The sequence below is a fragment of the Mytilus galloprovincialis genome, chromosome 9, assembly GCF_965363235.1.
Source record: "Mytilus galloprovincialis chromosome 9, xbMytGall1.hap1.1, whole genome shotgun sequence".
NCBI classification, from domain to species: domain Eukaryota; kingdom Metazoa; phylum Mollusca; class Bivalvia; order Mytilida; family Mytilidae; genus Mytilus; species Mytilus galloprovincialis.
This window is the reverse complement of record NC_134846.1, coordinates 93,837,370-93,858,241: the sequence shown is the minus strand read 5'-3', so window position 1 is coordinate 93,858,241 and position 20,872 is coordinate 93,837,370. Positions and strand designations below refer to the sequence as shown.

Genomic DNA, 20,872 nt, shown 5'->3' with positions numbered 1-20,872 from the left:
AATACTGTTCCTATCAATATTAAACTAAACTGTTTAAAGACAAGTACTTATGTGACAAGCACTCCCCAACGAATAATCATTGCAAGATTTAAATGTAGAATCACTATAAACAGCCATCTCAGATAGTACAATAGCAGTAAACAATTGGTCTATCTATTTCTTTGCCTTAATCTTCAATTTTCAGACAGATTTAAATTATGTGTATGAATAAAATTGAGAATGGAATGTTTATTTTTATAAAATAAAATAAAATGATTTATTGCATAATCCAAAATGTTTAAACAAATACCAAATATTTGTGTTTCTTTGAATCAATTTTTCAACTTTTTCATTTAAAGGGGAGATAACTCATATAGTAAAATATTTATACTGGATTGATTGTGAAATTTTCAAGTTTTACTTGAAGCAAGAAATCAAGTTCCGTGACACCCTTTTTTTGTTTCACTTTCTTAAAGCATATTTTCTTACATTTCATTTCTAAATTCTATTTCATAGATTTCTTTTTAATTCACAAAAAAGTGTTTTTCATGTACAATCTATGCAAATTTGGGCAATTTTGCAGGACTTGTAGTTTAAAAAATAGCACAGTAACCCACATATTTTATTATATTTATGAATCTTTATTTTGGCAAAGTATAAGAAAACTTTATCTGAGAAAATATATATCAATAAAACCCTTAAAATTGGTAATACAAAGAGCCTGTATTGAAATTTGGTAAATTAGTTTTGGGGTTATTTCTGTGTATTTCCCAATTTCTGAGATGTCATTGGTTAATAACTAAACACTATCATACACTCTATCATAATCCCCAGCAACAATAAATGAATATCAATCTAATGCCCACAGCAGATAACAGAGCAATCATCCACAGATACAGGTCCAATCAATAACATTCCTATTGTCATATCATATTACTTTCCTACTATACAGCAAAATCTATATTCACAGTCCAATAAGTTTATAGGGTGATTGAACAGTAAAACCTGTTTTCAGAGACCGACAATATAGCTAGTTAATAGGAAATTAAACAGTAAGCTATAAAGAAGTTTGAAGGAAAAAACAATGTTTAAAACATGCATGTAATACAAATAAAGGTTCCTTGAATTATTAGCCTATACATTCACCCCTTAATTGATCAAGAGAAGATAAATACAGACAAATAAACCTGTATATGACCTTGGTTTCTTTTCATTACACAGGATTCATACAGAGATCTGTGTGTACATTATTCCTCACTAATTTATTCCTTACTGGTTAAGCCTAAGCAGCTTCAGAAAACAAAAGGCTCCTATGAGCATGCTTTCCTCACCAGTCAAAAGTATAGGGTCCAGTAATGACTAATTTAGCTTTTAAAATAAATAATGTCAAGTAAAATAGTTTTATTGTTGTTTAGCTTTGTTTTCCAATTTTCAAGTAATGTTCAAGGTAATTTATAAATAATATCTCAAAACTATTTTAAATCAAGTTTGTTGTCAAGACAAGGTTGCAATTAATTTGATTTTAATATTATGATTGATAATGCATAATGGGTTCAATAAGTCAGCAAGGATTACAAGTCACTTATATCATATAGTCAATATCAATTATTTCACAAGTATATATCAAAACATCATCTTTGAACATACAGCAAATTAAATTGAGAATGGAAATGGAGAATGTGTCAAAAAAGACAACAACCGACCAAAGAGCAGAAAACAGCCGATTGTAGATTTAACTTGCTAAGATTCACAATATGTGACAATTCATATCAAAACTGTGGTTACAATGTTCAAAACAAATTACAAATATAGTATATTTGATTTTTGAGCAATAATTAAGTCAACCATGAATTACTCCTTCGTCCCTCAATTGTTGATGTTTAAGTCCGTCTGAATGTTGGTTTCATTGTATGTGACAGACATATTGTAACAGGAAGGAGGATCTGGCATATTGTTAGAAGGGAATCAGTGTTATCTTATGGGATTTAAAACTGATAACAAATAAACCTTATACATTTCTGACTTTTAAAATTATTTATCAATTAACTTAATGAATTGCAGTGGTTATTTTTTTTTAATCATAATTTTCTTAATACCTTGTTTTATTGAAATTTCGGCATGGTATATAAGGTTTGATTGTTATTGCTTCGTAAACATAAAACTTGTGAGTTGAACAAGAATTTCGTTACAGATACTACTGATAATCTTAAGATATACAAACTCATCCTGGAAACATGTAAATACAATCATGTAATACAAAACTTTCCTATGATCTTCTGCCTACCCCCAATGGTTTCATTAACTCTGTATGGTTCTGTACTTGTTCCTTAGCAAAACCATAATTATAATCTTCCTGTTGGTGCTTTTCCACGAAAAATTAGATGTCATAGAGCAAATATCTTTAAGTCACACATTGTCTGATTAAGCATTTCCCCAAATGACCCTTGGTCAACCAAGGCATTTCATTCATAAAGTGGAAACTGGAATGTCATGAAGTGGAAAACATGACTATTAAGCATCCAATTCAACTAGGTCAATATAGCATGAAATATAAGTCTCATTGGCTTCCTTAATCGTGTTAATAGGTGACCCATTTATTACATCAAATGCATTATGACTAAAAGTAACCTTTTATTTTCCAAATGAACTCCTGTTTTAAACAAAATGAAAGTTAGATGTTTACCTAAAACATATACCAATGATATCTGCAATATACTTTGTGTGGTACTGTATATATTTTGACTTTCTATATAAACAAAAAAATATTGTATAATCAGTATTTTTTGTGAGATTTTATACTATTTTTAAAATGAATAAGGCCTTTCGGAAAAAGTCTGTAGAAATACCACTTACTAATCTGCAGCTTCTATAACAAATGTGTAATGAACATAAAACAAATAAACCAACAGAAGTGTCACCTTCACCTTGACCTTTGACAGGAATAAGTTAGCTTGGATAATTGTTATTCTGAAATCTACTGTTGACCTTTGACAGGAATAAGTTAGCTTGGATAATTGTTATTCTGAAATCTACTGTTGACCTTTGACAGGAATAAGTTAGCTGGGATAATTGTTATTCTGAAATCTACAGGTAGAGAAGCAGATCAATATCTTATTGCTTTAAAAATAGATTTGTTCAAGTCAGATCTGCTAAGCAGGTAGGAGAAACAGTGCTTTGAATATATTTCCATGCAGATTTAATATTAAGACCTTCAAAAATTTTAATAAAACAGACATTTAGATAGTAAAAATAAACAGATAAATATATTTCTAAATTCTCATCTTCCCTTTACATTTGTCCAAGTTTATTCCCTCATAATCCATGGAGCCTTGGTGGCCCAGTGGTCTATGTAGTTAAACAACTGTATCATTAGCTATTCAACACTGAGGTTATCAGTTCAAATCTTGCACAGGGCAGGTACACTTGACTCCAATCTTAATTGACAAGGATTGTCAGTTTTCCTACCACAGGTCTGTGATTTTCTCCTCCAATTAAAACTGACCGCAACAAAATAGCATGAAAGTGTTGAAAGTCGTGTTAAACACCAATCAATCAATCAATCAATCAATCCCCATACACCATATTAAGGTAATAGCCACAATACATCATTCAAATACCTGTTCCATACTTGATCAAACTTATCAATGAATGAAATTTCAATGTGCACGACAAAGGCTTCTGTAATAAACTGACCTTGACCCACACTGACAACTATTGTGCAAAGAATCAAGTTTACCCAAATAGGCAGAATACTGTAGATAATAGTAGCCATTAGACATTTGTGATTTTTAGTGAAGTTCATGAAACATTTGTCAAGTAATTGATAAACCTATTTAAGGGGAGTATACAAAGCCAGCCAACCAACCCATTTTCTGTGAAAAGTTAAATGAGAACCTAGAAATATTTTAGTTAGAATATCATTGCTATGAAAAATTTCACAAATTTTCAATTACAGTACTGCATCGTTTTCCTATTAATTTTGTTTTTAATATTGTTATGATGGTAACAAGTTTACAATTAGATAAATATATCTGCAGTCTACCAGTATTATCATACAGAACATTATACTTACAATCTTTTTACGAGGAGGCAGAGGAGGTGGGGGTGTTTCTCCGTTAACTTTAGAACTAGGATCAGTTTTACTTGTTTGTTTGGGAGCAACACCATTAGATATTTGCTTTGGAACACCATTTGATATTTGCCTGGGAACAGGCTTTGGCTAAAAAGTATTAGGTAGAGTTTCAGTTCTACAATTCATCTGTAATTTTTAGTTTACAGTGATAAGTACAGCAAATAAGAAGAGTTTAGAGTTATCCTTCTTTTAAGAGGGGGTCAATCATGATTTGAAAGAAAATAAATTGCTTTGCCGAGTGCAACAGGATACAACTGCAGAATTCCAACCCTGAACAGTTTGGGCAAGTTAGGACATGATATTCAAGCTTAATTCTATCTGAATTTGGATTGAGATTAAATTTTTTACATAATATAGAGGTTTCTGACACAAAATAAATGTGAATAAATATCTTAAAATATATTACGTGGTATTGTGCAATTGAAAATTTCTTCTTGAAAGTTTCAGGGATCTCCATGGATGAAAATTGAACGATGGAGGAACTTTCACCATCACAAACCATGTGTACACCGTACAGTGTAGCACGATTTAAACTATTTTATTTCTCCACATAAGGATTGGTGAACATTCTAATTCATTGCTTATTTAAATTATATTTATTTGAATTTTCATTATAAATACCTAGAAGTATAAATATTTTCAATAATGGCGGTTTTTAACCATTCAAATGCCAAGCCTTCATGGTCCCCCCGTTTTAGTCGATAATGACCAAAAGTTGTCATGAAGGTCCCCATGTAGTTTTTGCTTGCTATTTTTGGTCATTGTTATGGGGGTAAAAAATCATGTGGAGCTTATTTTTCTAGGACACTGACAAATTTAGAAGTCATGAACCCATTACCGGTATGGCTGATTTGCAGCAAGAACAAAACGATTCGTACGGGTTATGTAAAAGGTTAAAGAGATTTGTAAAGCAAACGCTGACAAATGAAAAGGTTTTTAATGACTTTATCTAGCAAATTGATGATATGAAACATGCAACTTTCAAGTCTAAATAGAAACCGGAAACTCGGAAGTATCAATTTAATTGTAAACTATGAAATGAATTTGGAATCACGATATGATATTTCTTTACAGGAAATATTAAGTTTTTACTTTTTAACTTTTAAAGCAACTCTGTATTATCGTTACAGCAGTACTCAAGTTATTTGCGATGAAATAATAATTACTGTTTAACGTCTTATTTTGTACTTCTTAAAAAAGGGGGACGCTGATTGCGTAAGTCAAAATAAAAACACGTGTTCGACTTGTTAAACTTGATTATTTATAATTTATTTATTTAATCTAATTTATCATAAGCATTTGCAGAAACTTAGTTGAATAATTCGTCAAATGAATCGTCTATCTTCAGATAGTATTCACCTGTCTGGTTTGTTGATCTACCTGTACAAGCTCAGATACAAGTGATTAGCGATCTTATTCCAGATATCCCTCATGCGTTAGAACTGTATTGGATTATAATATAAAAAAAGCCTGAGGGTTATGCAATTACATGCATTTGATTATAATTGCTAAAAAAAATGGCGTCTGGCTATAAAAACAATAACAGTTTTGAACAATGGCGGAAGACAATTTAACGATGGCGCGGGTCATTTGACAATGGTGCAAGACACTTGAACGATGGCGGGACGCCATCGTTAAACAAGCCATGGAGATCCCTGAATTTTACAAAAAATTTCAAATTTCAAACATTTTGAAGAAAAAAATATGAATCCCCCCCCCCAATCTTTTTTGAAACTCCCCCCTTGGAGTAATTACCTCCAAACTAAATCCTAGCATTCTCTTTGTGGTATGGAACCTTGAACTTCAATTTCAGAGAGATTCATCCATCTAAACACAGTTATTGTCAGTGTCTAAAAACTAGAAAAATGCTTGTTTTATGCCCCTTTTTTGTCCCTAAACCCTGCATGTTTTGAGCAATTACCCCCATACTCAATTCCAGGCATCCTTTTGTATAAGTCTAGGCTTAAAAGGAAAGCCTTTGTGATATGGAACCTTGTGGTAAAATATCAGAGAGATCCATTCACTTACACACAAGTTATTGTTAAGAAACTACAGAAATGCTTATTTTTGGCACCTTATTCCTAAACTGTTAGTACTATAACCCCCAAAATAATCCCAACCTTTGGTTTTTGGAATAGAACCTTCTTGTAAAGTTTCATAGAGATCCACTTAAACTAAAGTTATTGTCCAGAAACGAAATGTGTCTTTGATTGACGACACAGACAACAACATCATAGCAATATATGAACCCAAAAAATTGTTGGGGGTCGTACAAAAAAAAGGTTGACTTTCTTTTGGTGTTGAAATTTTCAAAACATCTCTAAATAAATACAATAGACTCTCCTTTTTATTAAATGATTTGGTACTATCACAAATCTATTTTCTTGGACCATAACATACAATAATTTAAAATCTCCATGGGTACATAGTTATTGGAAATTTTAATTAAAAGTATATTTGTTAGAGATATAATGACTAGGTTACACTACAGAATATATGGGATTGGATTACTCAGGTTTAAAGTGAGTTACTTCCCTTGCTTCATGAATAAATTTACTTGCTGAGATGAGGATTGTCTCCCTTACCTTCTGAACAAATGCATTTGCTGCTCCAGCTGGCTGTGAGGGTCTAGGTGGCTGCTGGGAACCATACTGTTGTGAGGGGGGTTGCTGTTGTTGTCCATAACTCTGTTGCTGACCAGCCGGTTGACCATAATTTTGTTGCTGACCATAGCCCCCTGGTTGTGATGTTGGCTGACCATAGCTACCAGGTTGTGATGAGGGAGCACCGTAACCTCCCTGCTGCTGTTGAGGTGGGGCACCATATGATCCTCCAGCAGGGGGTGGGGCTGAGGCTCCATAGGATTGTCCTGACTGTGGATAACCTTGGTTATAACCAGGTGTTGGTTGCTGGGGAGGTGGATTAAATCCTCCTTGTGGCTGTGGGGGACCATATCCACCCTGAGGGGGAGGGTTGTACCCAGGAGCAGATCCATAGGCAGGTGTAGAACTCTGTAAATAAACCATCTCATAATTAGACATTCAAGAAAATGCTGTACCTCAATTTCTAATATTTTAAAGACTTTTCAGAATCCTCTGGTTTTATTGGCTTTAATACACACCTTCAAAAATTTTAAGGTTAAACTTTCATTGGCTGATGTTATAAATACAAGAACAGAGAGAAAATTGAATAGATGTCAGACCCTTGTAAGATATTCATTTTTTTTTCCTGTATTATTATTATTTTCTTTTTTCTTCAATTTTCTGTCTTTTGATCCATATTTATAGTTATACCATTCTATACATGCATGCTCATACATATATTTTTGTATTATATTGCTATAAATGTTAAATGGAGAAGACTTCACAAATCTGTTTGACTTGTGTCTTATCCAATTTGTACTTGAACAAATACAATATGTTTAAACTAAACCCTTGTAAGAAGAGCTTGGACACAGGATCTGTATTGTGGATAATGATAAAATAAAGATAAGATTTAATGTACTTATGCTGTGATTTAAAATATAATGGATTATTGATTACTTTACGCCATGTCTGACAGCAGAAAATAAAATGCAGACTTGGCAGATTTATAGTTACATTAATTGACGTTAGGTTTACCTGGTACTGAGGTTGTGGAGGACCATAACTTGAAGGCATGGCTGGTTGAGGGGGTTGTGGTGCTCCATATGAGGCCACAGGAGGGGGTCCATAACCAGCTGCTTGGGGAGGTCCACCAACCTGAAAATATTTAAAAGGCTCTTTTTTTCAAATACATGCAAAACACAAATTTACACACATTTTGTTCAAAACATCCATCAACATGTTGTCCCTCAAGTTTTTAAATATTTTTTTTATTCTTTGTTTAAAGTAAAAATTGAAATATAATTACATGTGATTTTCCATACACATGTATCGATATAAAAAAGAAGAATATGTGGTATGTTTCCAAATGAGACAACTCTACAAGGGAAACCAAATGTTGTCTTACTCAAAGTAAATGTACAAATAATTTTAAAAGAAAAATTGAAAACTTTATGATAAAATTCACTATAAAAGTTTTTATACTGGGAGCCAATTTTCTTCCATAAAGAAAGTGCCTAATTTACAGATTCAGATTCAGATTCAATAGTTTATTAAAGTCTCACCACATACAACAGGATTAAAACAAGATACAATTATAAAATTAACTATACTAGTCCAGCAGATAGGTGAATAATTGTGCACTCTATGTTAAAAGCATAAAATTTGGCAGTAACATAGTTTGGACCATTCTAAACAAAATTAGATATGGAGGCAAGCTTGATTTTATCCACTTCCGGTTTTATCATCAAAATGGCGAACATGCATTTGATAACTGATTAATGGTTATTCAAATCTCACAACTACTAGCCAAAGTTTGCTGTGTCGACTATAATAATATTGTGTATTCATGGTTTGAAATAATGTATCCTTTCTTTGAAACCCTCGGGGTATTTTATTCAGAAATTTGACACTTCCGGAGTGTTTTCCAGTCCAAAAGCAACCCATCAATATCAGCTGCAGTTGTCACATGAAACAAGTACTAATACATCGTTATCAACTGTAGCAATGATTCTCTTCCCGAAAATGTGTTCATCCATCAGTTTTTTGACAGAAAATGAATGAGCTCTGTTTTGTTTTTATCTACACTTGAGAAGCTCTATCAGTATCGTGGTTAGCATGTTTGTCTCCTTGTACCGTCAATCTTTATATTGTCTACAAAAGTTACATCTTGTAAATGGTTCCAAAAAGTAAAATCACAAAAATACTGAACTCAGAGGAAAATTAAATCGGAATGTCCCTTATCACATGACAAAATCAAATGACAAAACACATAAAAAATGAATGGACAACAACTGTCATATTCCTGACTTGGTACAGGCATTTTCAAATGTATAAAATGGTGGATTAAACCTGGTTGTATAGCGTCTAAAGACTTCTTTTTAAAGTAAATCAATCAAACTGAATGCTGGTGGATAGATGTGATTTTACTGTTCAAAGAACTAATTCATGTTTTCTCTTATATAAACTTTTCATACTGGTACTGTCTAACTATTTCTATTCAAAGAACGACGAATAGTATCAACAACTGCTGAGGGAGCTATATCTTTAATTGGTATACAGAACAAGCAGTTCGTTGCTGTTTTCAAGAAATTGATTTCCTATCTCTTCTACTACAGAAGCTATATCATGGATAAACGACATTTGAGCACTTAGTTTCTGCTCATGGTCAGTTGTGTCCTCTTCATCAAGAAATCGATATTTGACTGTCCCTCTGGTATTTTTCACCCCTCTTCTCAAACTCTTTAGCAAGTCTTGATATTTCTTTTCAAGCTGCCATCTTCGCAGGGCTAATGGGTTTTATGTTATAACAGTGCCTCCATCTGAATTAACAACATTTTTATTTCATGTGTTCTGTCAGACAGTGAACCATTATTTCTAGGTGCATATGTAAGGGGTTTGTTTAGATGCACGATGACGGATCTTTGGAGAGTTAACGTTAAGGATTTGTTTGTACCTGTTGAATATAAACATCTAAGCAATCGTTAGTGTTTCCTGCTAATAAAAGTTGGTTGTTATATCTTGTCCATACAACAACATACTAGCAAGAGCTACGAGAGATCTTGAAACAGAATTCTCCTCACAGTTCACTGGAAAACTACCGTCAAACCCTAATGTAACAATAAAAATATCGCTGCGAATTATTGTTACTGCTTTATAAATCTGCATTTAGTTTGAGTCAAAGTCATAATCACTTGCTTTCTGCTATATCATCTTTGAAAGCAAGTTAACTCTCTCTCCCTTGTTTTTATTCCTGAATATCAGATAAATAAGCAAGCATTAGATATAAGAAGTTGTATGAGTGCCATTAAAACAAATCTCGATCCAAGTCAAACATGTGAAAGCTCTCTCACAGGCAAACAACCCATAATTTAAAAATGTAAGACGTCTATTCTTTTATCTTGAACTATGAACTCTGTCTTCAATGTCAACATCTAGATTCCTTATTCGCCTAGAAAAAAACCTGACATCTTGAATACTGATGCTAAAGCCCTGGTCACAACGAACCCACGACACATCCATGCAGCACCACGATATGAAATTTGGTCAAATTGCGGGTCATCTGTTGTCATCGTACGACAGTCGCACGATATTTTGAGCATCATGGCGCTGTCGTGTGTCGTTGGACAAAAGTTGGACATGCACCTTTTCTGCTCTACGATTTTTTTGTCTTGTGGCTATCGTGAGAGTGTCTTACCACAGTCGTGCGATAAACACATTGTCGTGGGTACCAACATAAACCATTGTAATAAAAAAAAAAACAGTAAGACTGTATTACGGCAATCTCACGACTGTCTCAAGACACTCGTGTTACAGTCGCACGATTGTCTCACGAATACCAAATTTCGTACAATTCTCGCACAACATTGATTGTCTGTCGCACGACAGTGTTACATTCGTCGTGCAACATATTTAGATATAATTCGGCGGGAATTAATGTTTGGCAGCAGTTTCTGAATCGTCATATGTTTCAGCTTGTGGAAGGGGATTCTCCGTCTGGTCAACATCATCCACGTTCTGACTGCTACCACCTTTCTTTTGTACATTTTTCTTTTCCGGGGCATCCGGGTTTAAATTCGCTGAACAATTATGATATACTAGTAAACTAAATAAACTAATACGAAAATGTCGTTTACTTGAACCGAACTAATAATGACACTGAACCATATTGAAAGCAAATGGCAAATGACATGCAATAAATCGGGCCTTCTTTATATACTAGTAGTTCGGAGTGAAACGCGCGAGTGACCCACAACTGCTGTGCGATAATCGTACGACAGTGACACGACAATAACACGCGCCATTCATGACATGAAAACCTGAAAAATAGCCCCAAACAACTCATGATCGTTGTACGACTGTCGCACGACTGCACACGACCGACTTGCGACAAACCCGGCACGACAGTACAATTACAATTTTTTTTCTGTCGTGTAACCATCGTGGAACCATCGTGGACTGATGTGACCATTCGAAATATTTTTTTGACATCTTCACTAGAGACTTTAGATGCCTGCCGAGAAAGATAAGCAAGAAATTGGACATGATATTTCGTTTCTTGTACAATGAGGTCCCCAGCACTGCGCTTCTCTAATGAAGCTGTGTACTGAAGCTGTTGTACACATTGACGAACGGGGATATATCAACATTACTTGTTGTTTCTTCGTGGAGGTTTTCATCTGGTTTATACGAACAACAAAAGTAACATACCCATTCTTCCATTGCTATTCTTCATGATAAGCTAGTGCGGGTGAGTTTCCAGCTCCGATTGCTTGGTTTTTTTTTACATATCATCTGTATCCTTTTTATGTCTTATTTTAGCTCTCTTTATTTCTGTGTTTAGATGGCAGGTATTATGTCATGCGGCATTGTTTTTGTACGTAGTACATGGAAGACCCCTGCCATCATATTGTGTATGCAGATTGGTCGCAGACGGTAAACATGGAAGTTCTTTGTATTTAACAAGATTTCCCGCCAAAGTAACATATCCGGCACCAATATTGATACACTTTGTGGATGTAGGGCATTGCAGCTATTCGTCTGTCATATTTTGACAAATTATACATTTAGCATTGAGAAAAAAAATGGGGAATATATCAAAGAGACAACAAACTGACCAAAGAGCAGACAACAGCCGAATGCCACCAATGGGTGTTCTATATGCAGCAAAAAATGCCTGCAACCGGACGTGGTCCTCAGCTGGTCCCTTTACAAAATCGTATACTAATTCAGTGTAAATGGATGTCACACTAAACTCCAAAACATGTAAATGAACTAAAGTCCAGTCAACCTCTTCAACATTTGAGGAAGAACTACCTGGTCTTAGATCATCTGATGTCTCAATAAGTTTAAATCTTTAAGAACTCATTATTTAGACTCTTGATTTATCGAAGTGCATGTCTATCTTCATTCAAATATAATAATGAAACAATAGTGTTCACCATATCAAATGAATTTTAATGGTCTCCAAAGAAATAAATACCTGATTCTATTACACCCTTCTTCTCGATCACGTTTTGTAAATTAAAAGTCGACTTTTTCTTGAATTTTAACATGAAATTCGACCGGAAGTTAACCAAACGTCACCAAATTGCTGCTTCAACAACACTGAAAACCATCTAATGTGATTCAGATCAATTTAAACATCAGTTCTTTTAGTTTAAACTAAAAAATTTGAAAGAGAATTAAGTAAAGTTGAAATTTATACATGCATCCGCCATTTTGGATTTTACCGGAAGTTAACTATATTTCCAGCTTGCCTCCATATCTAAAATTGAAGAGTATAGATAGAAGTATGTTTGAGCAAAATTTGGAGCTTTTAACACGAAGTGCACAATTCCTTCATATATTGCACCTATCTGCTGGACTATACAGTAAACATAGTTAAAACAATTAAATACATGTAAAAAGCCATTCTTAAAAGAATTATGAGAGACTATTAAAATACAAATAATACTTTTTATAAAATACTACAAATACAGTAGTTAATGATATAAAATACTGTTTCTCCTTGTTAAAATGTTATTGCAGGTTTTGGCAACAATATTACAAATATTGGTATTTCTAAACATATATATAAATTTTTCTTCATCAGACAAGTTTAAAAACATATCATTATGACACAATATATCAATAAAAAGAGCATGTCTTAGATCTTTATACAAGGGACAATTTAAAAGTACATGTTTTTCATCCTCTAAAATATTGCAGTTAAAACAGACTCTTTCGTCTAGATTTTTCCTTACATATACTCAAGAAAAGCTCCCTGACAAATATGAACTTCAAGTTTTTCTGAAAATTTCTACTAAAAATTATATCAGTTAATTTGGTTGTAAGACTTTATAATCTTCAATGGTAAAGTTACAAATCACAAAACAAAACTTGGATAAATTGTATTTAAAATATTTCAAAAACTTTGGTCAAGTAGTATGTACACAAATTAAAATGTTACAGTAAATAAGGTCATAACTGTTGACAAACACATCTATTTTGTTTCTTGAATGTCCTGGTATGCAAATTATAGATACATTATTTTAAATACAAATTATGAATGAATTTAGAGAATTTAAACATTATTCATGATATTAGTGTTATTTGAAAAGTAGTGATATGTTAAAGTCAGGGAAATATAATTATAATCCAGAAAAAAAATGTTATTATTAAGGTAACCAAGGGCATTGGTACTGAACTGAAAACGTCAAAACCATCAAATTCAAACATGAGCTGTATTATTTTATGGTTGTGTTTTAGTTTCAAAAAACATTTTATGAAGCTGAATTATTATTTCCATTTAAAAACAGAAGAAAACAAATTTAAAGAAGTAAGAGAGATAAATCAGGAGACAGTAACTGTCATAACAATCAAATCAAAATTCAGATGTATTTGATCATGATGGTAAATGAAATTGTGCTAAAATTTCAGTAGATTTGGTCAAGAGGTTCTTTAATTATCATCTGGCAACTAATCATCTGATAGCCAGAAAATTGGATGAAGAAATGCCAACCTAAATATCAAATCAATGTTTTATAATGGTTGTCATCTTGGCTTTTGGTCTGGACCTTGTGGTATTCGCTGAAATGAAGGCATACCAGGAAAATATTTAAAACTAGATGTGTCAAAGTGACACGAATGACCCCGTCACAAAAAGTTGACAAATCTGCAATTTCAATAACACATGTGGACACAAACATGATGGTAGTCTCACATATCAAAAATCAGCTCAAAATCTGGAGGTGTATAGAAGAAAAGCCTGTTTAACTGTGATTTTCAACAATTTTCAAAGTTGTAAACCCTTAATTTTGGCAAAAATTAGCGGAGCGGAACGAAATTTAAACTTGATCTGTAACTCATCATGAGTAACTCACATACCAAAAATCAACCTAATATCTGAAGGCGTTTAGAAAAAAACTCCGTATAATGGTTTGTTGCTGAATGACGGAATTTCAGAATGACTGAATTTCAGAATTTCGGAAAAGGGTTAAACTATATGGCACCGACAACTTTGTTGCGGGGCCATAAAAAAAAGATTAACTGCATTGTTTATTGAATACATAATCTAAATGTTTCTTCTGCTTTATATCTTATTCAACATGGAAATCTTACACCATAGATAAAGAAAATAATAATATTTGGTCTCAAGAAGCTCTGTAACACATGTATAGCAAAAATAAATTATTCATTTTAGTTTGATCTATTTTAAGTAACAATATTCAGCTACATGTAGCTAGGCAGTGGTACTTACATCAAATCCAATTTGACCTGGCTGACCTGGATATCCTCCAGAGGAAGTACCATAAGCTGCAGCAGATGCACTCTCTACTGTTGGCATGGAAACCTAAAAAACAAACAGACACAAATTTTATTTTTGCTTCAGGTTTTGTTTTTAGTTTTTATCTATGAATAGACTCCCAAATTAGATGTTCACTGTTACCGTTGCTTGCATTTCATTGCCTTATGCAATGAATTTAAATGGATTAAGAAATTTTTAAATTGGAAATTTTTATTTATAAAATATCTTGAAAACATAGCAAACAATACATGTACATACACAGCTGACATACATTCACATGACAATTTCCTCCTACACAGTTTACATACCTGTCCATACCCTCCTTGTTGGGGGAAGCCTGGCTGTGGTGCTCCTTGTTGTGGGTAACCTGGTTGGGGTGGTCCATATCCACCAGGGGGAGCTCCATATCCTGGATTGCCTTGGTATGGATAGCTCATTTTTAATTTCTAAATTCAAAAGAAAGCACAATTGTGAATTATATTAAATACGTCTGCACTCTGCATTTTAAAATAACACATATAGGTAATGTCAAGGGACACAGCATTTTGGACAAGTATTTTAAAATCAAAAAAAATCTTTCATCTAAAGTGACTTCTCTTTTTGAAACTGAAAGGAAGAAGGGGAAAGATTTGAACGAGAAATGCTTGTTTACTTGCCGTGCTACAATATTTTGATTTTACTATAATACAAAGGGCCATATACATGTATGTATCTAATTTTTTTTAAATTGTTCAATTTGTACCTTGGTATACAATTAAAGTAACAATTCAAATTCAAAGTTGTTTAATTTTATCATATCTAGTTGCACAATAATATTAGTCACTTGTCAGAAAAAAAACAATTTAATATCTGGCAATAATGAAAAAATAAAATTGTATATCAAATAGGAAAAGAAAGTTGTTATATAAATTAAACAAGAGTGCACACACTGAAATGTCTCGCCTTCTTTACTAATCATTGATATTATGTTGATAGTCCTAAGTATAAAGCGTTATTACAACTGTCACATAAACTTAACATTAAACAAGATAGTTAAACAAAGACCAATGAACCATGAAAATGAGGTCAAGGTCAGGTGAACCATGCCAGGCAGACATGTACAGCTAACAATGCTTCCATACAACAAATATAGTTGACCTATTACTTATAGTTTAAGAAAAATAGACCAAAACACAAAAACTTAATACTGTCTAATGAACCGTGCAATTGAGGTCATGGTCAAATAAAACCTGCAGGACTGACATATAGATCATAATATATTTCCATACACCAAATATAGTTGACCTTTGGCATATAATATTAGATAAAAAGATCAAAACTTAAAAACTTAACTTTGACCACTGAACCATGAAAATGAGGTCAAGGTCAGATGACATCTGCCCGCTAGACATGTACACCTTACAATCATTCCATACAACAAATATAGTAGACCTATTGCATAAAGTATGAGAAAAACAGACCAAAACACAAAAACTTAACTATAACCACTGAACCATGAAAATGAGGTCAAGGTCAGATGACACCTGCCAGCTGGACATGTACACCTTCCAGTCCTTCCATACACCAAATATACTAGCCCTATTGCTTATAGTATCTGAGATATGGACTTGACCACCAAAACTTAACCTTGTTCACTGATCCATGAAATGAGGTCGAGGTCAAGTGAAAACTGTCTGACGGGCATGAGGACCTTGCAAGGTACGCACATACCAAATATAGTTATCCTATTACTTATAATAAGAGAGAATTCAACGTTACAAAAATTCTGAACTTTTTTTTCAAGTGGTCACTGAACCATGAAAATGAGGTCAAGGACATTTGACATGTGACTGACGGAAACTTCGTAACATGAGGCATCTATATACAAAATATGAAGCATCCAGGTCTTCCACCTTCTAAAATATATAGCTTTTAAGAAGTGAGCTAACACCACCGCCGCCGCCGCCGCCGCCGCCGCCGGATCACTATCCCTATGTCGAGCTTTCTGCAACAAAAGTTGCAGGCTCGACAAAAACTATTCTGTTATAAGGCTTCAATTAAAAATATCTTTGATTCCCTTCTCCTACCAACCATTTTGGAAGTGGGTAGGTAGGTAGTCTTTTTTTAGAGGTAATCCCTGAAGTATATCTAACACACAGAAAAACAACAAATTGAACTTTATTGATACTAAAACAACATACTGAATAACATATTATGCATGACAAGAAGAATTACAATTTCAGACTAGAAAATACTTCTAAATATCAATGTCTTTGTGACTTGAATTTAGAGTAGTCCAAATACAAATTGAGATAGGGTTCTATATTTTTCTTATAGTTTTATTAAGTCAATTGAAAATATTAAACCCAACAAGACTGCTACCTAATAACATTCGATGCAAAAAATATGTACATTTGAATTTCATTTAAGGAAATACTAGAAGCCACAAACCTTGATCCAAGCAAGTATGACTATGTAACAAAAAATATGTTCCGGCGTGACATTTGTTCCGCTGGAACAAATTTCATAGGAAATATGTTCCGCCGAAACTTATATCACAGAAAATATGTTCCAGCACTGTAAAATTTGTTCCGGAACTCATTTTTTGACCAAATATGAAATAAGTTCCGGAACAAATATCATAGCTCCGTGAATTTTGTTCCAGTTAATATTAAAAGTTTTAAATAAGTTCCTGTGATATTAGTTTAAGACCAATATGTACATATTTCAAAGAAATCAATGAATAATTTCTTCTCAAACCTATTTTCACTGAAATAAGTACCTATGCAACATTTTGCACAGCGAAACATTTTCTTGTTACACTTAAATTATAAAGCAAGCTAAATGCTGTACTGAGTGTGCTGGCATGGGATACATATCAGTGGCGGATCCAGCCATTTTAAAAAAAGGGGGGTTCCAACTATATGTTCCCATTCAAATGCACTGAGCGGCCAAAAAAAAGGGGGGTTCCAACCCCCGGAACACCCCCCCCCCCCCTGGATCCGCCAATGCATATGCAATTGAAGGCATGACTGTAAAGTTCTACAGGATAAAGCGATGGTAATTTATCATAATTTGTATCTATGTTATATGTGGTATTCCTCCTTGGTTCCTGTTAACTGTCATGGCCCTGTTTATAGTCATACATGTACTTGTCATGGAACAGTTTCAAAAGAGTGTGTCTTTTGTTTCGATTTTGGAATCATTAATCAGTTATTTTGTCCTTATCAAATTAGTTCATATGTTCATGTTCATCTTTGACTTTAATTTTTTTCTGAAAGATTTTTATTATCCTACTCTTTTCAGCTCAAAGTGGGACTGTCATTTTGACAATTTTTACGTTTATAATTAAACATTTGCTATAGGTCACAAAATTCTTATTGGATTATTTACATTTTTAATTTGTTATATTATCAATATATTATACTTATTTTTATAATGCACTTGAATGATAACTTTAAACTCATTGATGACAAATGTTCAGTATATAAGATAACCTGTTTAACCAGTGGAACATATTTCACAGACTAGGAACTTATTTTACCAGGTGAGGAACAAATTTCACAAACCCAGAACTTATTTCCCCAGGTAAGGAACAAATCTCATAAACCTGGAACCTATTTCACTAGGTAAGGAACAAATTTCACCAACCCGGTACTTATTTCACCAGGTAAAGTGTGGAACTTATTTCATAGAGATGGAACAAATTATATTGAAATTATCTATGAAAAAAGTTCTCCCAGAACATATTTCCTGTGATATTAGTTCCACTGGAACTTTTTTCACAGGAACAAATTTTGGCTCACATTTAGGCTTATTCAAGAAAACTATGAATTTATTTTTAACAATAAATTTTACCATGAAACCTTGGACATGCCTATGTGCTGATCAGAATTTGTTGGGTTGGCAGACCTTACAATGTTTGTTAATACTTGAACACATTTTACCATTTTTAACACAGAGAAACAAATTGATAATGATAGTTGAAGATCACCTACAGTACTAATTTTCCTGTAATGATGTCAACGTATATTTATTCCCCCTAACAGAAGTTCCACTAGAAACTTTGTTTATGTCATAATATTTATTCCTTTTGAAACTTTTATTATGAAGGAACTTATATTCCTTGACAATGAAACAATATTCTTAGACACTGTCATAATTCATGTAATAATACAAAGGAGAAAGATTCTTTAAAGAAGGCAGTATGATACAAGTAACAAGACATTAAAACCAATATCAATTGACAAACCAACTGAAACATATCAATATCTGCACAAACACAGCTCATATCTAAAAAAGTGTTTTCATTGAAAGGATTTATCAACGGTGAAGAATCGAGGTATCTTATAAACACAAGCAGCAAAAGTGATATAAAAAAACAGTTAGAAGCTCAAACAAGGATATCATACCTGCCAACTTTTGAAAATCTCCATGGGGGATTTAGCGCGCGACCAGATTTTTAAGGGTTATAATTTTAGCGACTTTTCTGTGTGCATTGTTTTTTACTCCTGAAATAGTCTAAGTTCTCTTCTTTTTTCTTTTAGTATTCTAATGATGAGCTTGTAGGCCTTGATTTCTTTTATTTGCATGATTCTTGTATTATTAAATTAAAAAATTGACAAAATAACTGAAGAATAGAGAAAAATGGCATTAAAAATAAAGGATTCTAAGTAGAGACCCCCCCCCCCCCCCCTTATCCCCCTCCAAAGACCTTCTTATCTATGAACCTTGACTCAAAAGACCTAAAACTACATGTCCTAAAATTAGAAGGATGAAGACAGATTTTGATTTAGTCTTACTTATGGTCTTATCAGTATCAATGAGAAAATAGATAAAATTTGAGTTATCTTTCTTTGTATTCAGAGGTGCTCTTACCGGCGGAGGCTTATACAGTAACACAGTAGAAGTGAATACAAAATGGCGTCAATTTTAAATCAACAGACACACGACGTCTGGTTTCAAAAATTAAACGGATTTCAAGATAAACGATGTTTTCTTGATGAGTTCATTACAATTCTCATCTTTCTATTAATTATGATTTTGTTGTGGAACTACGGCAAATGTTGCAAATTGTGCTTGTATGATAAATTGATTAAAATTGAAAAGCTGTTTGACCAAATTTGTGTATACAAATTGATTTTGAGGACTGTTACGACCCATTAGGTAATCTGATTACATACAACCACTAGTTATGACACCTGTTGTGACTGTTGATTAGCGTAGGGTTGTTATAACTTGTCATAATTTCTCCCCAGGCAAAATTATAGATTTTTTTAAATTGATCAGAAAAACTTCAAAATCGGTAAACAATAATTTTTTCGGGTATATTTGGTGAAAATCGGGATTTTGACTAGTTTTACGATCCCGATATCGGGATTCGGGTTGAGGGATAAAAATCGGGATGATACCGCGAAAATCGGGATAGTTGGCAGGTCTGGGATATGAAATATCTGAAATCAATGATTTTTTTTTTTATCAAACACAAAATACAGAAAGGGAAAACTAGCTAACACATCACCCAGCGAAACTGGAGCAACTGCTACATGTAGTAATGTTAACAAAATTCAACCCAACTATACAGAAACTAAAAATATAATAATGAAACACTGGCATCTTATTTCACAAAACCCTGAATGTGTGACCATATTTAATCATCATCCAATTATAGTTTATAAAAGACATAAAAACTTACAAGAACTGTTATCTAAGCATTAGATTGTATAGTCAGCTCAACATTTTACAACAAAATATGACAAAATAGCATAAATAGTATGCCAATATACAACTTGTTGAGCTGAACACTCAGATGAAGGTGAACTCAGGGATTTTACCCCAAACACGACAAAAACACCAGGCCTTATATTTAAGCTCATTGGTTAGCTTGGATGCCCAATCATACCACTACGCATACAATATTATTATTGGAGGCTGGCTAGAATGGCAGAGTAGTTATAATTGCTTCAATGCATTTATTCAAAACATTATTCCATTCTAATTTTAGTATCCTTGCATACACTGTTTACCCTTTGCTGCAAACACACGGGCTCCAACAATTTTAGTTGGAGGATTTTAGAGGGTCTGTCGGGTAAGGGGAAACAAAATTAATTTTCAATTTTCATTTTGGCCAAACAAGAAAGTGTTTAGCAATAGTTTCCCCCTGTTGGCACTCGCTTTGGTTAAACACACATTTATTCGTGTCAAGTGATATGCTAAATGGATTAAACCAAAGTTGAACGATTGACATAGCTCTATTGTTTTTTTTTAGTGCAAAATTTAGCCACTTCCTAAAAGAAAACTAAATCCGGGTCCACAACAACTCCATGACTCTCTCTTTGCTCACCCGAGAGTATCGCATCTGACAAAAGCCTCGCCTACATGTTCCAAAGTGATAGTTAGCATTATGTACTT

At 33.4% G+C, this 20,872-nt stretch overlaps 1 protein-coding gene across 5 annotated transcripts in view; it reads right to left on the bottom strand.

Annotated features, from left to right (window-relative positions):
* LOC143046389 (annexin A4-like) overlaps positions 1-20,872 on the bottom strand; it is a 53,111-nt gene that overhangs the window by 32,093 nt on the left and 146 nt on the right. For 4 of the 5 annotated variants that reach the window (XR_012969154.1, XM_076219528.1, XM_076219529.1 and 1 more), the window contains exons 2-6: positions 14,791-14,928; positions 14,435-14,527; positions 7,732-7,851; positions 6,697-7,122; positions 4,052-4,198 (exon numbers count right to left, since the gene is read on the bottom strand). Coding sequence is in view for 4 of the 5 variants with exons in the window: in XM_076219528.1 (XP_076075643.1) it covers positions 4,052-4,198; positions 6,697-7,122; positions 7,732-7,851; positions 14,435-14,527; positions 14,791-14,919 (915 nt within the window). In the remaining variant the exon portion in view is untranslated. The remainder of the gene's footprint in view (positions 1-4,051; positions 4,199-6,696; positions 7,123-7,731; positions 7,852-14,434; positions 14,528-14,790; positions 14,929-20,872) is intronic. The other variant, XM_076219530.1, reaches the window with a different exon arrangement.